The sequence below is a fragment of the Pogoniulus pusillus genome, chromosome 25 (genome assembly GCF_015220805.1).
Source record: "Pogoniulus pusillus isolate bPogPus1 chromosome 25, bPogPus1.pri, whole genome shotgun sequence".
NCBI lineage: Eukaryota > Metazoa > Chordata > Aves > Piciformes > Lybiidae > Pogoniulus > Pogoniulus pusillus.
In genome coordinates this window covers 13,275,400-13,299,344 of record NC_087288.1, presented here as the reverse complement: position 1 = coordinate 13,299,344, position 23,945 = coordinate 13,275,400, and the positions used below count along the sequence as shown (strand labels likewise).

General features: G+C 40.1%; 1 protein-coding gene across 1 annotated transcript in view; it reads left to right on the top strand.

The window, feature by feature from the left end:
- USH2A (usherin) overlaps nucleotides 1–23,945 on the top strand; it is a 411,816-nt gene that overhangs the window by 346,515 nt on the left and 41,356 nt on the right. The window contains exons 58-60 of the mRNA XM_064164511.1: nucleotides 5,723–5,881; nucleotides 6,877–7,039; nucleotides 13,306–13,660. Of these exons, the coding sequence (XP_064020581.1) occupies nucleotides 5,723–5,881; nucleotides 6,877–7,039; nucleotides 13,306–13,660 (677 nt within the window). The remainder of the gene's footprint in view (nucleotides 1–5,722; nucleotides 5,882–6,876; nucleotides 7,040–13,305; nucleotides 13,661–23,945) is intronic.

Below are 23,945 nucleotides of genomic sequence, written 5' to 3'. Positions count from 1 at the left end.
AGGTTTATATCACTTTACACAATATTTGGTCACTCAGTTCCTTCCTCTCTGCCTACTTCTTGTGGGCGCAATTATTTAAGTTTTCGACTATGAATCACAGAATCATAGAAGCATTTCAATTGGAAAAAACCATTATGATCAGCAAGTCCCACCATTATCTAACTCTACCATGCCTGGTGCCAAACCATGTCCTTAGCACCACTTCTATGAATCTTTTAGATTCCAGATATAGGAATTCAACCACAGCTCTAGGTAACCTGCTCCAGTGCTTGAGAAGCTTTTCAGCAAAGAAGTTTCTTCTGATATCCAATCTAAGCCTCTCTGGTGCAAATAGAGGTAATTTCCTCTCGTCCTCTAACGTGTTACTAAAGAGAAGAGACCAATGCCCACTTTGCTACAATTCATAGAGAGCAATAAGGTCTCCCCAGCCTCCTTTTCTGCGGACTGAACCCTAGTTCCCTCAGCCACTCCAGTCTTTTTGCCTGCCAACTCATCTTTTGGCACACGGGGACAGTCTGTTCCTGCCCTTTTAAGGCTTTCTTCCTGAAGAATGTCTAGCCTATAGGGACTCCTTGGCCCCCAGAAATACCTCCCAAGGGACTCTTCTGACAATGTCCGTAACAGGCTAGTGTATGCCTTCTGGAATCCCAAGGTGGCAGTTATTCTGACCCCACTTCCTTGTCACTATCATCAAAATGCTCTCATACAGGGTCAGCCTACTGTTGTCCCTTCCTTGCTTGTCTTTTCTGAAGAGTCTGTAGCCAATGATTGCAGCAGCCAACTCGTGTGAGGCATCCCACCGTATTTCTACGATGGCCACAGAATAAAGGATCATTTTTCATGTGGTGCCCCTGTTGGGTAGACAGGAAAGGAAAACTTGCTGTTCCTTTCATTACAGCACCTCAGGGTCACTGTATGATCTTACTATCTGATGGGGACTACTAAGAGCAGAGAATTGCTACTAATGCTAGTTAAAGAAACCCCATGTGCAGAAGCATGGGTACATGCAGAAAATAGGAAATTAATTATTGACCCTTCAGAATTCTGCTTCATCCTCATCGTGAGACTTGTGCTCCCAGAGCCTTTTTTCTCAAGAGAAAGACTGTTGGGGGATTGTGAGAGTCCAGGTGGAAATTTATTTTGCAGTTTCTGACCTCCTGGAACAACATGCATCCCCTTAATAAGTCCCGTGCATGCAGACACATGGGGCCACATACATCCCCAGGATTAACTTAAATACCCTACAGATTTTTATTCTTATTTATATCGCTGTTTGTGGAGCGATTTTTTTTTTTTCTGTGTTAGAATCCTTGTTTCAAAAGTCTGTATTGAAATAATAGAGATTTTCCCTCGTGAACCTAGAATGCAATGTTTGTTATAAGAGTTGTCGGGCTTGGCAGTCACTCTTGGGCACGATGCTTCTTTTAATTGCTATAGCTGACATACACTTTTTATTAATCAAGTTCTGATGAGAGAGTAGTCACAGTGTCTTCCTGTCTATGGATATCAGGGGTGCTTTGGTGTTCCATCTTCTTATCTACTCTAATAAATTCAGATCAAATGGTAACTCTCGGGATTAATTATGGGCATCATATTACACAGACCTTCCTTTTGGATGGCTTTAATTATGATCCTTCAACATCTGTAATGTATCTTAATCTTATGACTTCATAAATACATAGCATTTCAAAACTCCTGACTTAGCTAAATAGCAAGGTGGCCAAGTAGTGGTTAAAGTGATAGGCTCAGAAAAAAATGTTTGACACACTTGACTCACTATGGAAAATAGGACTTTATTTTCTGAGATAGGTATCCCATTATCTTGTGTTGCATTGCCTCAGTGCACAGACCTCAAAGGTATGGTACATTTCACTGATACAGAAGGATATGTTACAATTATTGTGGAACAACTATTAGTCACATGGATGGAAGCAGAAAAGCTGAATGGAAAAAAAAACCTCACCATATAATTCTCCCAAGGCATATCCATAAATGCTATTGATAGCCATCCTGCATTTCAACTCATTGACAACACCCTTGGTCCTCAGTGGGGGCCTGATTCTTCTCAATATCTTGAGTTGCTGCTGCCAATACCATGAAAGCTGAACAGGCTCAAAAGATCCTGTCCTCTGCTTCTTTGTTACTAGCTTCATGCATTAATGATCATCTGTCTTCTTTAATCATGTAACACTCTACTTCATCCACCTCTGGGCGTGCTTATCCATTAGAATGAAAGTTGTGTAACGTGTCTGGATTCCTACTTTCTTCTTTTTGGCATCAGATTTGGTATTTGAATGGCATTTATTTGTCTCTTAGCTTCCCTGGCTAACCTCCTTACTGGAAGCCTAACAAATTGTCCTGACTTCTGCTAAGCCAATGTTACATTTTGGTTTTTTTGTTTGTTTGTTTGTTTGGGGTTTTTTGGGTTTTTTTTGTGGGGGTTTTTTTTGGGTTTTTTTTGTGGAAATTATTTGATGCTGGACAAGTTTTTTGAGCTCAGAATCCAAAGTTTTGTGCCTTGAAAGCAGTCAGCACCTCCAGCTGTTACTTTCATCAGACAGAAAGACTTGATGCAACCAGGATGACATATCTGGATATGTGAAGTTTAATGCAAATAGTTCATTTCAGAAAGCTATTGTTATATTTTCTTCAGTCGGATATTAACATCTACCTTTACTATTATTTGCTTTTAAATAAAATATAAGAAGGTCTTATTTTAGTATTTGTTCTACTACAAGTGGAACAGTTCAACTGTTTTGCTCTAATTGTGATATGGTTTTATAGAATCAACCAGGTTGGAAGAGACCTCCAAGATCATCCAGCCCAATTTATCTGATCTATCCATCTAATCCAACCAAGATCATCCAGGCCAGCCCTATCCAGTCAACTAGACCATGGCACTAAGTGCCTCATCCAGTCTTTGCTTGAACATCTTCAGGGATGGTGACTCCAGTAACAGAACAAGGGGACACACTCCCAAGTTGTGCCAGGGGAGGTCTAGGCTGGATGTTAGGAGGAGGTTCTTGCCAGAGAGAGTGATTGGCATTGGAATGGGCTGCCCAGGAAGGCGGTGGAGTCACCATCCCTGGAGGTGTTGAAGAAAAGCCTGGATGAGGCACTTAGTGCCATGGTCTAATTGACTGGCTAGGGCTGTGTGCTAGGTTGGACTGACTGATCTTGAAGGTCTCTTCCAACCCGGTTGATTCTATGATTCTCTTCTATGAAAATGTGCACCTACTGTGAGATGAAGTCACAGAGTGGGGAAAAAAAAAAAAAGGAATAATTTAACTTTTTATTTGTAAAGATAATCAGGGTTTTCTGATTACATCTTAACTTCATAAATGTTAAATAACCTATCAGCATCTAGTTGTTGTAAATTATGAAAAAGAGTATTGCTGGGAATATTAACCAACTAAATCCTTGTTCTTTAGTGAACACGAAAATGTGTTATGGCAGGTTGTCATTGTGCTCCTGGTAACTCTGACACCAAATAACAAAACTGCCATTTGCACTTAAGGTAAATTGGTTCACTTGTGCTTTTACCGTTCCTTTTACTCTGACATAAATTTATGAACTCTGGAACTAACCAAGTCGTGTGGTTTCCCAGCTGACTTTAACAAATATGCCCATTTCATTTCCTTCAGTCATCAGAGCACACAAGGTAGTAGTTTCAGACTGGCTGCAGATGCTGAAGGCTGTTCTAGAAGAAGGGAGGGGTTTGCAAGTTTCTCTGTTGTATGAGTATATGTTTTTCTTATTCTGATTATAAAGAGATCCTTTGATCTTCATGTTCAATGAATTTAAGCACATCGTAGAGAAATTTCTGTTGGATATTGGAATTTTTTGGGATGTTTACTTGGTTTTATTTGCAGTTTCTTGTTTGCTTCTTGAGAATGGTGTTGATTTGAGGATAATTGGAATATTTTAATGAGACAAATTAGATCATTGGCTGTGAAAGGAAAAAATCACGGAATCAGTCAGGGTTGGAAGGGGCCACAAGGATCATCTAGTTCCAACTCCTCTGCCATGGCTGGGGACACCCTCCCTACCTTACATGAGGCTGGCCAGAGCCTCATCCAGTCCCACCTCCAGAGATGGGGCCTCAACCACCTCCTGGGCAACCCCTTCCAGGCTCTCACCACTCCCATGCTGAACAACTTCCTCCTCACATCCACTCTGAATCTCCCCACCTTCAGCTTTCCTTCATTCCCCCTAGTCCTGTCACTCCCTGGTAGCCTAAAAAGTTACTCCCCAGCTTTTTTGTAGGCCCCCTTCAGATAGTGGAAGGCCACCCTGGAGTTTCCTCTTCTCCAGACTGAACAGCCCAAACTCTTTCAGTCTGTCTGTCTGTATTATCCTTTGGATTGCTGAGAACTACAAAACCACAGAATGGTTACTAAGAGTCTCATTCTGTGGCTTGCTGCTCACTGGTTCACTGTCTCTGCCTGAAATCTGTATAACAGGATTTGTCCTTATAACCACTTGTCAGCTTTTGGCATCTCACCCCTGCTTTCTCTGCAAAGATTAATCATGTGAGGTTTCTGAGATAAGGGAGGGGTTAGTTGAGAGCTCTTCTAGGTGGTCTTGCTGATCAGGAGGGGTTTTGAATTTCTGTATTACTTCTAACTCATCTATAATTGTAAATCTCTGTATATGCTTGTAAATCATAGAATGGTTTAAGTTAGGACCTCAAGGATGATCCAGTTCGAACCTCCTGCCATAAGCAGAGACACATCCCACTAGAACAGGACAAATTAGGAGAAAGAATTGAGTTGTTTTTCAAAGTTGTGAATGGAAAGATTTTCAAGATCTAGCCAAGTCTCAATACTGCTCATAGGCATCTGGTTTTCAGTGCAACCACAAACAACCCTCTGTGATACCTGAAGTAGATGTTTTGTTGAAACGTGCTCTCACTAGACAGATACATCTTAACTCGTTTCAGAAAGGTACTTGGTCTGCTTTCTACTTTAAGTCTGTGCCTTACATGACTGCAGAATGAAGGGAACAAATAGTGATTCTTTTGCCTTTATGAAATTGCTACTGCCTGCAGCCCATTTCCTAACTACCAAACAAAACAAACAAAACCCTTATGGAAAAAAATGTTTTTTTTTTCACCTTCTGAAGAGAACTGGAAAATTAGGAACTGACAACAGGTGCCAGGAATAGATGTGGAAAATGCTTGAATTAAGACAAAATAGTAAATAATGAGGGTTTTTTCTTCAATAAAACCTGAGCAGCTTTTATATCACTTGAAAAGATGTGTTTCTTGGTGCTATTCCTACACTCAGCTGCTCCTGCTGGCCCGGGGGGGAAAAAAAAGGCTAATTTTCTGAATGGTGGCAGTTCAGTTTTTTGATCATGCAACCCTATATTCAAACAGCAGTGCTAAGTAGCTGTTGTCTCTCCAAAATGAACCTATAAAAGCTGCCTGGTTCCCAGTCATAAGGTCACTCTTCCCAGAAGCAGTAATTGCAACACAGGCATTGGCTGAATTGCATTTTTATTTTTAGCTAAGATCTGTAATGCCTCTCTTCCAGTTGTGATCTGCAGATGTACCTGGTTCAGTTTACATTTAAGTAGGTGTAGGTTCTTAAAAAAGCAGTAGGTAAAAACCTCCAGGGGGGGCTTATATTTAAAACTGCATATGATGAATGCCTCTTTGAAGTTGTCCTGTGTTGTTAGTATTAGAGGTAATCACTGATTCTGCTCTGTTTCACAACAGGGATATTCATTGTCAGTGTGCCTTTGGAATACAACATCTTAGTAAATGCAAGCAGTCCCAGTCTACTGGTGAAGCCAGTAGGGCACGCAAGTTATGGTATTGTTGATGGCCTAGATCCCTACACGCAATATGAGATAAGAATACAAGCATGCCAGAATGGTAAGATGATTTTAAAGACCCATCTCAGTGTCTGGAAAGGAATGGAGATTTACCAGATAGATTCAACTCAGCAAAACAGATAAAAATCTAATTCTTACATCAGAGTCAAATGTTTACCTAGTGGAAAAGAAAGCTGCTTAGCACTGGATGAAGCATTAAATATTTCTGCATGTTATATCATGAATATTTTAAATGGAGATGTTTTAAAATGTGGTTTAGGTAATATATGCCATTTTATTGAAAGCTTTTCACAGATAGCTTAACGGGTTTTGAAAGTGTGCAAACAGGACAAAAATTGGTTCTGTGAATGCTCACCAACAAGGAGCAATAAAGACAGGAGACAAGAGCCCAGATATTACAAAAATCCTTAATTTCAATGGCCATTTTCAAAATCCAGTTGAAATAAGTCTTTCTACAATGGCACTTTGAAACCAATTGTATTTAATTAATGCAGCTGCAGTAATTTAAATGGAATCATAGAATGGTTTAGGTTGGAAGGGACTTCAAGGACCATCCAGTTCCAACCCCTTGTCATCTGCAGGGACACCTCCCACTAGAACAGGACACTCAAGGCCTCATCCAACCTGGCCTTGAACACCTCCAGGAAGGGAGCACCCGCAACCTCCCTGGGCAACCTGTGCCAGTGTCTCACCACCCTCACTGCAAAGAACTCTTTCCTGACACCTACTTTGAATCTCCTCTCTGCCAGGTTAAACCTATTACCCCTTGTCCTGTCATTTAAAGACCTTGTAAATAGTCTCTACCCAGCACTTCGTGTAGGCTCCCTTCAGGTAGTGGAAAGCCACTATAAGGTCTCCTGGAAGCCTTCTCTTCTGCAGGCTGAAGAGCACCAACTCTCGTAGCCTGTCTTCAATGAGGTGAAAGGAGGCACTGTTTCATCAGGATCTCCTTAAATTGACATAGTACTTGCTTTTACTGTATATTTTATGTTAAGGAAGGAGCTCTCATCACTAAGCAAACTTCTGTTTTTGTAGGTGGGTGTGGAGTAAGTGGTCAAACATATTCAAGAACTGCTGAAGCACCTCCTGAGGAACTGAACCCACCTATTGTTAAAGCAATGGGATCTGCACTCATAGAAGTGAAATGGGCACCACCAAAGAAACCAAATGGCATCATTACGAACTACTTTATTTACAGGTAAATAGTTTTATCAGCTCAGATTCTTAGTCTTATAGAACTGTTCTTTATCCCTTGATATACTAGGAGGTGGAAAAAAGTGTATAATTATGTGGCAAAATACATATTAGCTTTCAAGTGCTAAGATGAAATGCTGATCTATGGATGGACAAGTTGAGAATAAGTGATAAGAATCATCTTCCTACTCTAGAAATTACAAAAACCAGGTGAAAACATACATGTTTTTTTAATGTAAAAGGACAGATAAAAATCATTAGGGTAGATATTTCCACTGTGTTTACTTAGACCACTAGGTAAATTCTTCAGTCCTCTTTGATACACAGTTGAGATTTTTGCAAAGAAGACAAGAATAATTTGCCTCTTCAAAGATTATTAAAAGTGAGGTAGCCAGGTGGGGGTTGGTCTCTTCTCCCAGGTAACCAGCAGCAGAACAAGGGGACTCAGTCTCAAGCTGTGCCAGGGGAGGCATAGGATGTTAGGAGGAAGTTCTTCAGAAAAAGAATGATTGGCATTGGAATGGTCTGCCCGGGGAGGTGGTGGAGTTGCTGTCCCTGGAGGTGTTCAAGAAAGGACTGTATGGGGCACTTAGTGCTGGGAGCTAGGTTGGACTGGATGATCTTGGAGGTCTCTTCCATCCTGGTTGATTCTGTAATTCTGTGGTCATTTTTCCAAGACAAATTATGTTGCTGTTTGTAAGTAACCTGGAGTGTGACTGCAGTTCATCTATTTGTACTCCTTGGTGTTTTTATTCAGCTGCCCTGTCTAGGTGGTTGATGGACACATCCTCACTCTTTATGAGTTCATAAGCTTTTCTGTCTTGATAGCTGTGTTGAGGGAAGTATCACAGTAGCAGAGCACTGACATCTGTGTGTCCATTGACCCTTTTATAAAAGCTCACTGAAGGAACCTACGTGAATAGCTCCAAAAAGTCAGAAAATAGGAAACTGAAGCCATGTGTTGTAGAAACACCTTACCTCTGAAATTCCTGGTTTTCCAAACTGCTACTATGGGTGGCAAACACACGCTGGGCTGAACCTAGCCTCCCACAGTAAGTCTGGGACATGTTAGTATATTAGAGCTGTGACTGAGCAGGCAGGGAATCAGATTAGCTTTCGGAAGCAGCAGCGATAATTATTATAAATTCACATTTGCCTTAAACACAGAAGTAGCTTCTAAAAATTCCTGCCCTCTTGAAATATCCCTTTCTTTCTTTTTTTTTTCCCTAATGGTCTGATGAAAAACCCAAGTCCTTGCCTGTAGAAAGGGGAACAAAGTATGTGTTATAGCCCAAGCCATGTCTCCACTCTGTTGGCTTTGTAAATAAAGCTGCTGATTACTGGTGCTATTCCATGGTAACCATAGAAAGGGAAAACAGGAAATATAATGGAGAAAGCCTGCTTCAGTGAAAAATACTGTAAATTGAATTTGACAGCATTTGATGGCATTTGATTATTCTAGTCACAGCCAAACAATGATATAAAGAGTAATATGAAACAGAATGTGTTACTGCCTAGCAGACTCAAAAGCAATAAACCTTCCTCCAATGTGACACAATCACTTCACAATCATAATTGTAGCCTGTTTGATACCTCTGAGTACAGCAGAAGGGCATTGACTGACACAGATACATTTTGTTTTTTATTTAAAGTGAAATGAAAATGGCGCACTGGGGCTCCAGATACAATCGTTATATTCACCTACATAGGCATGAATCACTTGGCAGTTATTTCAGCTGAAGTTTAAATGTGCTTAGACAACAACAATATCAAATCTTTCTCAGATAGGTGAAAAAAAAAATCAGAAATGGGATGTAAGCACATAGTTCTTTTTCATTTTGTAGCCACACATAACCTTACATTGTTACAGCAGCAAGACTGCAGTGTTTCTATGGGAGGTTATACCATGCAATTTCTTCTTCATCATGCACCTCTTTCTTAGTGCATCACCACCAAAATAAATTCATTTAACTCAAAATCTAGGAGGCTTGGGAGCTAGTGTGCGTGAAGATCTTTGCATTAAAATGGCAACACTCATGCTTGCCTCTTGAATCGTAAAAGCCACTTGCAGGTTTGCAGTCATTTTGTCAGATATGTAAAAAAATAAATGTTAGTTTGTGATTAGAGAGAGAGATTTTCTTTGAATATGTATATTATTTGTCCAGCAGTTTTAAACACAGATCTGAAGCTTTTAAACTTTCCCAGCGAGAATCACAACTCAGAAGAGATTGTGAATGAGGAAAGATCTGGCTCATGAGAAAATTACCTAATCTACTTTTCTTCCCATTCATCACTACAAAACATCCCTGTGACAACCACAGAAATTGCTAGTCTGGGAAAATAATGTTATGGAAATAGATGATGTATTTCTTGATGTATTTTAATAAGATGTAGGTCACATCAGCTAATGGAACTGCTCTCTGCTGACCACCATCGTGCACCATGTAGGATGCACAAGATGACTCTTAAAGAAATATTGCCTGTAAAATTATAACTATTTTGATTCATGTCATGCTTAAGGGGATGTCTGAATTTCTGTCAAAGTGGCTGTGTCTCTCGTGTCATGTCAAACTCATGTCTTGCTGAGCATGAGTTCAGTAAGATTATATTATTTAGTGTGTGTGTGTGTGTATATGTGAGATTGTAATGTAGCTCATTAGCTGAGCATTTTCACCTGGTGGTGAAAATGTTGCAGGAAATCAACAGGCAATTGTAAACAGAGGACATGTCTCAGTAGCTGTTAACTGTTGTGACAGAGGGCATGTCTCAGTGGCTGTTGACTATTGACTGTGACTTGCAGTGTAGAGACTTCTGGACTGGCTCACTATGATTAATTCATTGCTTAGCCTTATATCCTGAACCACAAGCTGCACCAACGACAGCTTCCAAGGCACATACATTAGTAGATAGTTTAATATTAGAATCCTTATGGATGGATAAGACATTGAATATAAGAACTCCTGATGTGTTTGAACTTGATGATCTTAGAGATCTTTTCCAAACCAAACAATTATGTGTCTGTCTGGTTCTATGGTTTCATTGATACCTGTACCTGATACAGTACTTAATTGGTACTAGCATATTGTGTGCAATAATTTCAAATTCCCTTTGTTCATTTTTTTACATTAAAAAAAAATCTTAATGATAATAGGGAAAAAAAAAGCAAACTACATTAGTGTAGATTTGTTGAATCTGAATGGTAAGTCATGCTGCTTTAACTGGATGTGAAGCTGTAGAGAGGGAGCATCGCTGATGTTGCATTACTGCTCCACATTGGATAGAATCATTCCCCAACCACTTGAATTTTACCCCAGGACTTCTCAGTGTTTCTATAAATAATTCACTGTCACTCCAGTAAGGAATACAAGCAGGCATTGCTAGGACAGGTACTTCTGTTGCATGGCTGAAGGTAAACACACGGAGTATAATTCTGGGCTGACCTGCAAGACCTCAGGGATTCACTGAGTCTCATTCCACGTAAGAAAGCTGAGGGGTGAGTGTTGCAGTCAGTGTAACTGCATTCCTCTGCCTACAGCTTTATAGTTATCTGTCACAAAGAAGGTTATGTTCTCCTCTTTATGTCATCTGGCTCAGATTGGCAGTGGGGCAAAGAGAATTTGCCCTTATACAAATAACTGTGTCTGGGCATCTTTAAAATGAATGTAAGCAACAAGTCAGGCTATGCAGATTAAGAGACAGCTTCCAGCTCTTGGAAATGTTATTCTCTTTTGCAGCTCATTGTACATAAGAAACACTTCCAGTTAAATGAGCAGTTGAATCTTAAATCTTAAAACGATTGAAATTATTGCAGACTGTTCAAAGTTTATTCATACATGAAGATATTCTGGGTTTTAGCACTACAGATGGAACCATTTACCTAACCATAAGTTTCATTCATTAAATATTCAGCAGTAATAAGATCTACCAGACTACATTGTACAGCTTTGCTTGTGGGTGAGCTTGCAGTTGGTGACATATTTGATCTCTCAGTGTGAACATAAACCTCTTTACTATAGATTTCCAAAAACTTACAAAACAAACTCATTTATTCACTTAAGTGTCATAGTTCCTGGTCAGGCAAGAAATGTAAAGTGTGAATTTATTGCACTAAAATACACTCTTCTTTTTCCCCACTTACCTACTGAGGATTTGTAGGCATTTTTGACTACGTAGGGAGAAGACTAGGTGCAGGAGAAAGGCACAGAGGTGCTTCACTGTTCAGAAATACGTGTTTTGCATTAAGTCAGTGAACAGCATCTAAGGTACAGTTCTGTGTAGGGCTTCACTTGCTATTATGATAAAGCATGGAGAAGTGCATTAAAAGTAGGTGATGGAATTTTTGGGTAAGTGTAAATTTTTTTACTCTTCTAGGCATTTTGCTGCAAAAAAGGTGACTCTTGGAGAATCTTTCCTGCCTGTTCTCCCTGCCTTTCTTCATCCGGTTATGTCAACCGATTCTCAGTATCAGTGCATCATGTCTTTTGCTTGTTTTGCTCAAGATACTACCCTTCAAAACCAAAAAATCATGCTTTAACACTTTTAGAATAGCAAAAATTCTTTAGCTTCATATATGAAAATAATGAATTCATGCATGCCTTCTACATGTGTGAATAAACAACTGTGTATGCACATGCATTCATCATGTTCTTCATATTTGTATGTAGAAACCTGGGAATGTATTATTACAAACAGGTAAAATTATCAGATTCTTAAAATGGATGCATTTTATGTTTTTAGAGTAACTGCTGTGTTGACTACAAAGTAAAAGCTGGTAGAGTTCTGAGAAATACAGATTTTTCTCTTGCAAAGGAATATTCTTGGCTTCTCTGTGTCATCATGATGACACCCAATAGTCAGACAAACTAATCTGACTTCTCCAAATTTAGCCTACTTGCAATCAGAGTGGCAGATAATGTAATTTCATGCTTGTTGTTGGCATGGATGGTGAAAGTGCTTTTATGTTCTGCAAAGGCCAAGGCTCCTGTGAAGAGTAGAAGAAATACTTGAATTCATATGCAGTGCAGCACAACCATCATTGAGATTTATAGCAGTGTTTAAATGTAACCAACTTAATTTCACACAAACATTTTTATGCCAAGTGAAAGAATTGATTTGATAACTCTGTTTTGAAGATGAGTGTTTGCCTTATTACAGCTGTTGTAAATTACATACTAGAAGGCACCACATTAGAAAGGGGCTGAATATCTTCTGTAATCTCTGATACTCAGAATATCACCAGGTCCAATACAAGGAGATCTGTAGTTGGAATGCTTTATGTACCTATATATGTACATATACAAACATACATATATATACACATACAGAAAAATGAAATCTCATTGTGCCAAAAGCCCCTGAATTGTCTTCTTCAGTTTGCATTTTTAAGCAAAAAGAGTGTTGCAAAAAAATGTGGTTCATTACAGAAAGTACTACTTGTGGTATTGTAATGAGTTTTTGTGTTTCAGCTGCAAATTCTGCTAAGTTTATGCACAAGGGATTACTTACTCCATTCACAGGAACAAATGGGATATTTGATATTTATTTTGAGTAAACCAGAAATTAAAAGTACATGGCTTTGGTCTTGAGAGCGTGGTAATTTATCCCTTGTTCACTAAGTAACATACAATCATAGAATCAACCAGGTTGGAAGAGACCTCCAAGATCATCCAGTCCTGTTGAACTTTTCTTGCTCAAGATTGGATATAAATTTTCCATAAATGAGGGAATGTTGAAAACTTGTAGCCATATTGCAGTTGAAGTCATTACTCATCAACTGCACAAGGATTTAAAATCTTATGTTCTAAATTCTAAAAGTCTCCTATCTGATACGTTCTATCCTAGAAGGACAATATGCTGTTGTATTGCTGCTCTGCTGCTGTAGAGTAGCAATACAGTAGCTGGCTCTGGCCAGCCTGATCTAGGGTAGAGTGTCCCTGCCCATGGCCGGGGGTTGGAACTAGATGATCCTTGTGGTCCCTTCCAACCCTGACTGATTCTATGATTGTGATAGCACACTTAGTTGAAGTACTTTATTGTGGTCTTCTAAGTAAAGGAGAATAATTAAAATTGTTTCCTCAAAAATCTCTTCACTACCCAGCACCTAACACAAGTTCAGGGAAATGCTTCTAACATGCAGACATATTGTGTATGTGTCATGTACAGAAATAAGTTCTCTGTTATTTTAAGGTAGAGGTTGAATTTAAAACTTCAGGATCTACTACCCTAAAGTTATTTTCAGTTTTAAACATGTTGCCTTTGGTTTCATTTCAGACGTCCTGTGGGCAGTCAAGAAGAGCTGCTTTTGTTCATCTGGTCTGAAGGAGCTTTGGAATTTATTGATGCATCTGATGCTCTAAAGCCTTTTACTCTCTATGAATATCGTGCCAGAGCTCAAAACGCTGTGGGGTCAGTGGACAGCCTGTGGGCTTCAATCCAGACTCTGGAGGCCTCCCCATGGGGCATGAGAGCCCCTTGGGCACAAGCAACAAGTGCATATTCGGTGCGGTTGAACTGGACCCAGCCTGTCTCTCCCAACGGTGTTATCTCTCTCTACCGAGTGGTCTACCAAGAAAAACGCAGCGATCCAACGTTCAGCATCCCAGCTGTCACTGCACTAACCGTAACGGTAAGGGCTGGGCCACAAATCCAGCTTTCAGTTGCTTTTGCTGTGCTTTGATCACTGTCAGATTTTAAAATCACCTGTAACACTGATTGGGCAAGTTGGATTTCCAGTTGCCGTTAGTTTTGTTGGTTTAAATTTTGTGGTTGGCCCAACGCAGACCAAAAGATTTCATATCAGCATCTAACTCCTAGTAAAGGCAAGTGGGTTACTCAAAAGCTTATTTCTGGAGGAATTAAGCACATGTATCTAACTTTGTCTGTCTCACTCTGAGATACTATCCTGAGCTTTTTGCCTGACTGTCGAACTTAGTTTCAGAGGATATGTGGAAATAACAACAAAATCCATTCTCCTTTTATATAGTTCTAGTTTTGTAGTTCAGTTGGAATCATAAAGTAAGTTACTGTTCATATATGCAACACCTTTGCACGTTCCTCTCATAATCCATGAGTAATACAACCAGATCTACTTTTACTTTCATTACATACATAGGAATGTTATTTTACACTGCTAATAAGTCTTTCCCTTTGGGGTGCTTTAACATGAATATTTGTCAATACTACATTTCTGCTCAGTACATGGAGGGAGAAGGAGGTTGGTTTGTGAACTGACTGACAACGTTACATAAATCAATGACAGAAACATTACAGTTTGTGCAGTTACCACTGCTCCTCTCACCTGTATATTACATTCTGATCTTTCTATAGAAAGACAGTTTGTAGATAGTTGAACTGAACGGGAGCATATTAGGATGGCTGCTGTACTTGCTTGTCTCCTGAAAATAAGTTTTTTATCTTTAAGTTGGGTTTCCTGAGCAGTATTACCTCAGTTCCTTAAACCTGGAATTTTTACTATGTTATATTCATAGGCCATGTTTATAATGAATAATACCAGAAATCCCCTACATTCTTTGATACCTCAATCTGTATGTTTGACATCACGGTAGGATCCTAAAGAGCTTTCTCTGGAATACCCAATAGTAACCTTTAAGTAACTCCCTTAGACAAATCATGATGTTAGGAAGAAGTTCTTCACCATGAGGGTGGTGAGACCCTAGAATGGGTCAAAGCCCCATCCCTGGAGGTGTTTAAGGCCAGGCTGGATGAGGCTCTAGACAGCCTGATCTAGTGTGAGGTGTCCTGCCCATGTCAGGGAGGTTGGAACTAGATGATTCTTATGGTCCCTTCCAACTCTATGATTCTAAGGTGGGAGAAATTTCCAGCTCAGTAATCTTGGATACTCTTTGGTCATGTGTTTCCAAAGCAGTTTTTTTGCCTATCTTCCCAGAAGCCTAAACAAATTAAGTTTGTAATACATCTTCTCAACAGGAAAACAAGCCTTGAACAGAATGATAAGAATAAGAACTTATTAAATAGTTGCTTTTGCATTGTACAGTGTGTTAGGCTTTAAAAAGTAGAATTTTGATCCTTAACTCTCTGAACTGTTTTGTTTTGTTTTGTTTTTAATAATTGCAGTCATAATTGTGATTGGATAGGTAAGAGTTCAAAACCAGAGAAGTGACAGGGCTTTTCCTAATGCTCTGCCTCAGCAGCATGCAATGTGTTGCTGAGCATTGGAACTGACCCTGCCAGTCATGCATTGCAATGCCTTCTAAGCATGCCAACAGCAACACAAAATGTCCAAGATGGTTGTATTGTGGGTAATAAAACCTACCAAAATGGCATTTTAAATAGTGTTGCCACACTGTGCATTTTAACAGCATCAGTTAAAAGCCTTTTAAATTAACAAGTTATTATTTACTGAATTAGTATTTTCTTGGATCCAAAATCATTTATTTTCCCCAAACATGCTTCTGAATCTAAATGACATTCTGGCAGCATATGTGTGGCTGTTCTGCTAGTCTTGCAGCAGAGCTGACTTGGATAGGGTTTTTTGCTGTCCTTTGTCATGAACATTTATCCATTATTATTTTTGCTACTCTTATTTTAAAATACTATACTACCCTTTGGGGAGAAATCTCTCTGCATAGTTCTTCCATCAGTTGCACTCACTCTAAGCTACGTAATGTAGTGGTAACTACATTAATTCAATAGAGTTGTTACTTACACTGGGAAGCTGAGATCTGAATCCTACCTCTCCGGAATATAGCAGAACAGCTAAAGCTTTGAATCAAAGTTATTGACATAAAGTGCATGGGGTCCTGTTATCAAAGATATCTTCAGGAGGTCAGGTCAATTATCCCAGCAGGCAAAAGCCTGGACACCAACTTTCAAAGTTATAACCCTTTAAAAATAGAAGTTTATCATGAAATTGCTGATGTACCCTTAACTGTAGCTTTGTGAATGAGACACTTTAATTAAAATGTAATTTTATTGAAGGAGTTAGCATTCCAGTGATTAAACTTCTGCCCCTTTAAAATATAGCTTTCAGGGGTACTAGGCTAAATCATTTAATCTCCTAAAGCATCTCTACTGGAGCTCCCTCATGGGGTACACCATTAGTCATTCTCTCACACAAGCTTCCATGTTACAAGTAAGACTTAAAGTATTAAGCGAGCAATGAGTTTGGTTCTTTATTTAATCTTTAGACTCCATTCTTATCCCATTAGATTGTTCCAGGGGAAAAAAAAAAAGGCAGTGCTACAATCACGGTAGCCAGTCCCACCCTTGCTCAAGTCAGTTTCTCTCTGGTTGGCTGCCACGGGACAGAAAGCTTGACCAAAACCTAAAGTAGAAATGCAGTCTCTGTGACACTGCAAGATACAAATTAAAGCTCTCGCTAATATCCCTGCAGACTGTTCTTATTTGACAGCTCGTTTCCATCCATTTCCAGAGTCAAATGAGCAGCATCTTCTGGGTTTTCAAATCATTTGACAGACACATCCGCTCTGCCTTTCCAAAATGCAGGTATTCACTCCCCAGTTAAGGTGCACTTATCTGCATTTGAATTAATGTGTCAAAGGTATGGTTGCCGGGATCCTTATCGCTGACCTCTCGACATTTTGTACTGCCTGTGGAGGTAAAAATGAGAAGTGAGTTCTGAGAGCAACAGCTGTTTGCCACTCAAACAAAAGAAGGACCTCCCTGCACTGTCACAAGCCAGTGAGGTACGCGTAAGCTATTTTGATGCTTTGCAGTTAGAGAGCAGTGTCACCCGTTTCCCTGGCTTGTTTGAGCAGGAGTGCAGTGACAGATGTTAGGTGACAGCAAGTTAAACTGACATGCTGGTTTATTTGCAGAGCAAAGTCAAGTCAAGACTGGTTATAGCAGTACAAGCGTCTCCTGCAATGTCTTCCCAGTTCATTTTAACCCTCTGAAGCAAGAATGATATTTAGTGTCTTACTGACAGCATTAACATGAGGCAGGTGTGTTTATAGAGGAACGGATTGAGACTAAGGTCTCAATTACAGCAGTATGCATAAAGTGACTGAATTGTCAGAGCAAGCTTTTAATTCTTGTGAACTTAGGGCTTAAGCTTGTAACATAGGACCCAGAGCTGATTTCATTATAAAGCCAGTATGTGCCAAATGGCATCAAAGCATCACAGCTCTCTAACCACTGTATTCCAGATGTTGCTGGGAGGTAAAACTGTGGCTAAGTGGACTTTGTCTTGGTAGATGTTATGTGGGTGTGAAACACTGTTTATCTCATGCCACTTATAGGAATTATTTGGTTGTTTATCATAAGCAGGAGAATTCAAAGCCAAGTAAATGTGAAAAATGTAAGAATATGTAGCTAGAATGTGGAGAAGGAAAAGTATCCAGAGATGACATGTCCAGAGATGATGTGTCATGGGGCAGTGAAGCTGGTGAGGGGCCTGGAACACAGCCCTATGAGTAGAGGCTGAGGGAGCTGGGGGTGTGCAGCCTGGAGGAGGCTCAGGGGTGACCTCATTGCTGTCTACAACTACCTGAAGGGAGGTTGTAACCAGCTGAGGGTTGGTCTCTTCTCTCAGGCAACCAGTAACAGAACAAGGAGACACAGTCTCAAGTTGTGGTGGGGGAGGTCTAAATTGGATGTTAAGAGGAAGCTCTTGCCGGAGAGAGTGATCGGCATTGGAATGGGCTGCCCAGGGAGGTGGTGGAGTCACCATCCTTGGAGGTGTTGAAGAAAAGATTGGATGAGGCACTTAGTGCCATGGTGTAGTTGATTGTTTAGGGCTGGGTGCTAGGTTGGACTGGCTGATCTTGGAGGTCTCTTCCAACCTGGTTGGTCTATGATTCTGTGAGGGCTATAAAGACAAATTCTGCTTTCTATGGACAGTGATCTCCATTATTACTGTGAAGAATCAAGGCCTTGGTAATTTAAATGCACTTCCACAAGAACGTAGGTACAATTACAGGATGCAAGAGATAGGTGTAAGCATTATAGGCCTTATTCCTGGGAAGTCTTACAGCTGTGTCTGCTCACAATGTGTTTTTCAGTATGAGGCTTTCAGTCCAAATTTATCCTACAAGACTTTTTTTGGCATAGCTATGTCAGCTTGGGACATAAAAAATTAACACATCTCTTAGCTGATATCGCTGCACCAGCAAAGAGATTGTTTTGGATGCAGCTGTGCTAACAGTTGAGAACACATCTTGACCTACCTTACATTATTTGGGCTGCTGATAAATAACTATATTGGCCAAGCTCTTATTGGCAAATTCTTCATCTGTGGTAGGGAAATCTGTAGGCATATTGCAGAGCAGCAATAATAATAGACTCTGGTACAAGGATGAGGCTTTGGCTTGCATGATTCTACTGTTATAACCAGACAGCAATTGTGTATTGAATGTATAACCAGAGTGAAAATAGTAAATAGTCTACTTGCTGAAAACCTCTATAAAATCAGTTCTGAGATAATGTATTTTATGAGTGGCCAGTGGACAATACTGCCATATACATGTGCCTCCTGTGTGTCAGGAATCTTGCATCTAGAGTTAGTTCTTTTCTATTCATCATATTCAGAAATACTTCATATGTTAAGGGTGAGCCTTTGTTTCTGTTTCTTCATATGGAGCAGTGAACATTTGCTTGCATTAGAGGTGAAATGCCACATAGTTATTAACTTTCTTGTACACAATATTACTCAGTGATGCACTGTGCAGAAATGTGAATGAAAACTTCCATGTAGATGAGGGAATGAAGTTTGTAGGCACGAGAATTAGAAAAATATACCAGAGAAATATATCTGCAACATTCTTTTGTTACATGGCTATTTCAGATAGCTGGGAAATGGACTGCACTCTAAGAAAACATGATGAGAGCAAACGGAGGAATCCCTGCACATGCCACAGATTCGGCTGTGCTGCTTAGCAAAGAATGAAAGCTGTAAATGGCAGCAGAGGTCAGGAGTTAATTAGGCTGCCCTGCTGCTGTTAGTGAGTGGAAAGTAGCCACAACCAGAAACAAGATGGCTGCTCAGCAGTGCCCTAATCCAGCCAAAAGATCATATCCTTAGCTCTGCAAGGGCTTATGGGTTAGAGGGAAATCATACACAGATGACTAATTTTGTTATGGTTCACAGCCGATCAAAGTGAAATTCAGCAGCTGTTCAGGACAAGTGACCACTCTAACGGCTGTAATATAACCTGCTAAATAGAGAGGGAATTGCATGAGAGCAAGAGGTTAGCTGTGATTATCGGCAGGTGAGTGCTTTATTGAAGTTGAAAGACCATTAACATTGATGGAGTAATTATTTCAACTTGAAAGTAATTACCTTGATGGGTGATAACTTCTCTAGTGTTCCCAGATTTGATTGGACCAAACAATGGTGAACTCTTGAAGCCTAGAAAAATATTACAACAATACTGCAATGTTTAAATTACTGAAACCACTGTTAGAGTATTTTAATTATGCCTAACAGTGGAAAGATTTTAACTTACAACAACTGGTGACCTCTCATGTATAGAGACATTTGCTTTCTAATTTCAATGAAATGACCCACACCTACTATGTGTGCGCTGTATGTGATGGATTTGCAAATGAATAGTTTGATTTAAATGGAGTTTTTGAGATTCAAGCCTTCATTAGCAGAGTTTCAGGAAGGGCTTTTACTGGAATTCCTGTAATTGTTTTATTTGCCAGGAAAACTCAATAATAAAAAGTGCTTCCCATGCTGTAATTTCTAGACCTGCTAAGTTTACACGAGATGAGTACAGGACAAGTGCTCCTTCACATTGAAGTCTGATTTAATAAATAAATAAGAATGTCTCAGGCAATCTGTGTCTCACAGATTCTGTTGTTTCCGTGCTGCTGAAGAATATGCTGGATTTGGCACTCCAGCTCTGTTTAAGCACTTGGATTGGCACTATGATGCCCCTCCAGAAACTGATTAAGTGCTTCAGTAAGCCCCACCTATCAAGACAGACATGGAGAATTGCCTAATTAAAGTAGAAAGGATGAAATGGATTGTTGCACAACTTTGATGATTTTGAAGTACTGGAGTAAAAGAACTGGATGAGAAGGGTGAGAGAGAGGCTTCAGCTCTTTTATTTGTATGATGCTCGCTGTAACCACAGGCACTTCAGTGTCTCCTGAAAGCTCTCAGCAGCCAGAGAAACATAGCTTTAGACCCTGTTGGAGCTCTGCCAAGAGTGAAAAACTTGTGAGTTAAGATAGGGAATAGCAGGGAAAAGGTATATTTGGTGGGTGTGAGCTCTTACTGTGCTGTCAGGCAGCTGTTGATTCGGATTAGCAAAGGTTACATACCGTTTTTGCTTTGACTATTTTCTCCCTAATTCAGTGTGCCATGTGAAGTTAACAGAACTAATTTTGCCTTCCAATGAATTTTTGGACCAGAAGTAAAAATACTGATAGAGTTGTGTGTGAACATGCCTAATTGCAAACTGTAGACTAGCTAGGGCAGATTGTCTGCATCAGTGCATGTGTTTTTCCACAAAGAAATTAGTTACCTATTTGGAAATACCCTGTTTATTTTTATCCTAGGGCTTCTTGATGTGCAAGATCTGTTTTTCACCAATTCCATAGGTCTGTTTTTTTTTTTTTTTAATGAGTGATGCATGTGTAGACTTAGATCTTTTGAGGTATATTTACAAGCTCTGACTTGAGGCATCTAATCTAGTTAGGTAAGACCATGAACATCCTATCTAACCATGAAGCCTTCAGAGCATCTAAGGTGTGGACATTTGCAAATGCTGCAACTCTTCATATGAGACTGCTGTTCCCTTGTGCACTTGTGTGCAACTACTGGCATTTGTCAATCAAAAGAAGGTGATTGATTTTGAGCTGGTTAATTAGCTAGTCTTTGCTAACTCATACAATGGGAGTATGCAAACTGAAACATTTAAGAGGTGGTACCCTCCCACAGAAAGACAGTGTTGGGCAGCTTTCTGCAAGTGCAGCTTGTTCGTGTGCCATCATAAGTGAATAGGTGACCACATAACAGGCTGGGGAGAGAGTGGCTGGAGAGCAGCCAGGCAGAGAGAGACCTGGAGATGCTGGTAGAGAATAGCTGAACATGAGCCAGCAGTGTGCCCAGGTGGCCAGGAGAGCCAGTGGCATCCTGGACTGGATCAGGAACAGTGTGGCCAGTAGGACAAGGGAGGTTTTTCTTCCCCCATACTCAGCACTGGTCAGGCCACTCCTTGAATAATGTGTCCAGTTCTGGGCTCCTCAATTCAAGAGAGATGCTGAAATACTGGAACTTGTCCAGAGAAGGGTGATGAAGTTGGTGAAGGTCCTGGAGCACAGCCCTGTGAGGAGAGGCTGAGGGAGCTGGGGGTGTGCAGCCTGGAGAAGAGGAGGCTCAGGGGTGACCTCATTGCTGTCTACAACTACCCGAAGGGAGGTTGGTAGCCAGCTGAGGGTTGCTATCTTCTCCTAGGCAACCTGCAACAGAACAAGGGGACACAGTCTCAAGTTGTGGTGGGGGAGGGCTAGGCTGGATATTAGGAGGAAGTTGTTGCCAGAGAGAGTGATTGGCTTTGGAATGGGCTGCCCAGGGAGGTGGTGGAGTCACCGTCCCTGGAGATGTTGAAGAAAAGACTGGATGGAGCACTTAGTGCCCTGATCTAGTTGATTTGAGATCTCTTCCAACCTGGCTGATTCTATGATTTTATGATAACAAAGCCTAAATACAGATGGCTAAAATGAGATTGTAAAGATGCCCCATATGCTGTTTCTCTAGATCAGTTTTTCTCTTTGTTTTTACGCTTTTCTCTATGATGCTTTAAGTTGTGAGAATAAGATCTAGCTAATCAGGCACTGACAGATTGTCAAACACTGTTGACAGAATATTTTCTAATTTATAAAAAGAAAATAATAATGAAAAATTCTTACAAACCATCTTATTTAGTGTAATTTGCTAGCAGTGTGAGGGTCATTCTTCCTTTTGGGTCATGTTGTATGTGGCTGCACTAAAACAAGGTCTTAGTAAGCTTCGGATGTTTTTTGCATATAAGTGGGAAAGAACAATGGAGAGGGAGAAGGCAGAAATTTGTTGGGTAATATGTACAGCTGTTATTCAAATTAGATATCTGCTTTAAAATACTTAATTGGATTTGACTACACTTTAACTCATATTTCACCAACATTCTTAAGTGGATGTATCAGGCAATTCCAAGATAAAGCTCTTTGTTGGTGAAGTCATAGGGCAGCCTAAACTCCCCAGAGTCATGCCCGACAGCCACAGATACAAGAATTCTTCATCTGATAATTAGAAAGGCCACTCCTCAACCTATCCCTCTGCCCCACTTGCCTCCACAGATAAGTCTTTTATTCAAATTGGTTGAGAAGTGCTATGCCATATGCTGATGTTTCGTAGGGAGTTTTAACAAACAATGTGTAATTTTAATAAACAGAGAATCCTACCTATATCTTAAAAAAAAAAAAAAAAAAAGCAAGAGCAAGCCATATGACTCCTGGGAATTGGTGATATAACAGAGCCTCATACCTCTGAGGACTCCATTTGAATCTAATCCAGGTTTACAGTCACCAAAGTCATTCTCATCAAACAGCCGTGGGGTGTCCTACGCAAGATAAGTTTAGTATTCTCAGCTGACCTCCTGTCCTTTCTCTTTACTGCTCCCTTTTGATTCCATTCCCATCACTCAGCTTCACAGCCTCATTCAAGCTCATCTCCCCCATGCCTGTTGCAGTTTCCCATTTGCTGCCTGCCAAGTGACCTCTCTTTCTCCTCCTTTCAGACTCTGCAAAATGAACTGGAATGCATGTATAATCCTGCCCCACTCTTTGATTAGGGGGTGAGAACCTAATTCCTGCACAGTGCTAAACCATCAGTGTATCAGGAGAAGACAGTTTGTGAGTGAGAGTGGATGCCTGTCTGTTCATTTACCCCACTAGATAAATATTATTTTTGAGGCTATAACAGCAATTATGGTGAACAGGACCAGATGGCCTCTGTATCTAGAAAGCAGAATGGCAGTGTATTTTTAATGGACTTAAATGTTACATTTTGACAGGAAGCTAAGAGGAAATTCTGTGTTATAGGTGCTTGTCAGATGAATACGATTCTGAGTTTGATCTTTGTTAAAGTAATTACTAATACTGTGCCTGGATACTTCTCCTCACTAAAGTCTTGTTCTGCAGTGGGGTCTTTGTTGTTGCTTTTTCTTTCTTCTTCTTTTTTTTTTTTTTTTCCTTTTTTAAGGATGGTTATTGATCTCTTGCTGAGCCGAGATTTCAGTTTTATGCCAGATAGTTTGATTAATGGGTTGGTTTCTGTAAGTGGACTGAATGGGGATAGGAAGCACAAGCCGCTCATGCCGCCAACCCTAACTCCGTCAAGACGCATAGCTCATTATGAAACAGTTATCAAGTATACATGAAAAATTAATTGGGCTCAGTTTGATTCTGAAAAGGATCAGCTTTCTACTTGGCGGTCCCCCCAATCTTTCCAGATGTTGCACGCTAGCCCCTCGAGAAGCAGCGAAGGGAGATATATTAATACATTGTATTGATTAGATCAAGACCCCTGACAGTTATTTGTAGAGATACCATCTGGCTGCTGTTCGAATTCCTTCACCAAAAACAGGACGTGACATGTTATTAATCTCAACTCTCTAAGTATAGACAGTTGCCTTTTCTGCTAAACCACATTTTACCATTCCGTAGGAGATGGAGGCAGACCTGAAGGGTGCTGAAATTAAGGTTATTACACAAATTGAGCCATATGGTCCAAATATTTCAGCAAGAAAATTGCCAGGCAATAAAAATTGCTCCTGCCTTCCTAATGGTGTAAATTACAGTTTAACCATGGCTCTAATGATGTCCTTCTGCCGCGCTTAACTACTGTTACATGAAGGACATTGTTTTAAAAATATAAAAAACAAGTAAATGCCAGCAGCGTGTTTTACAATCTGTTAGTG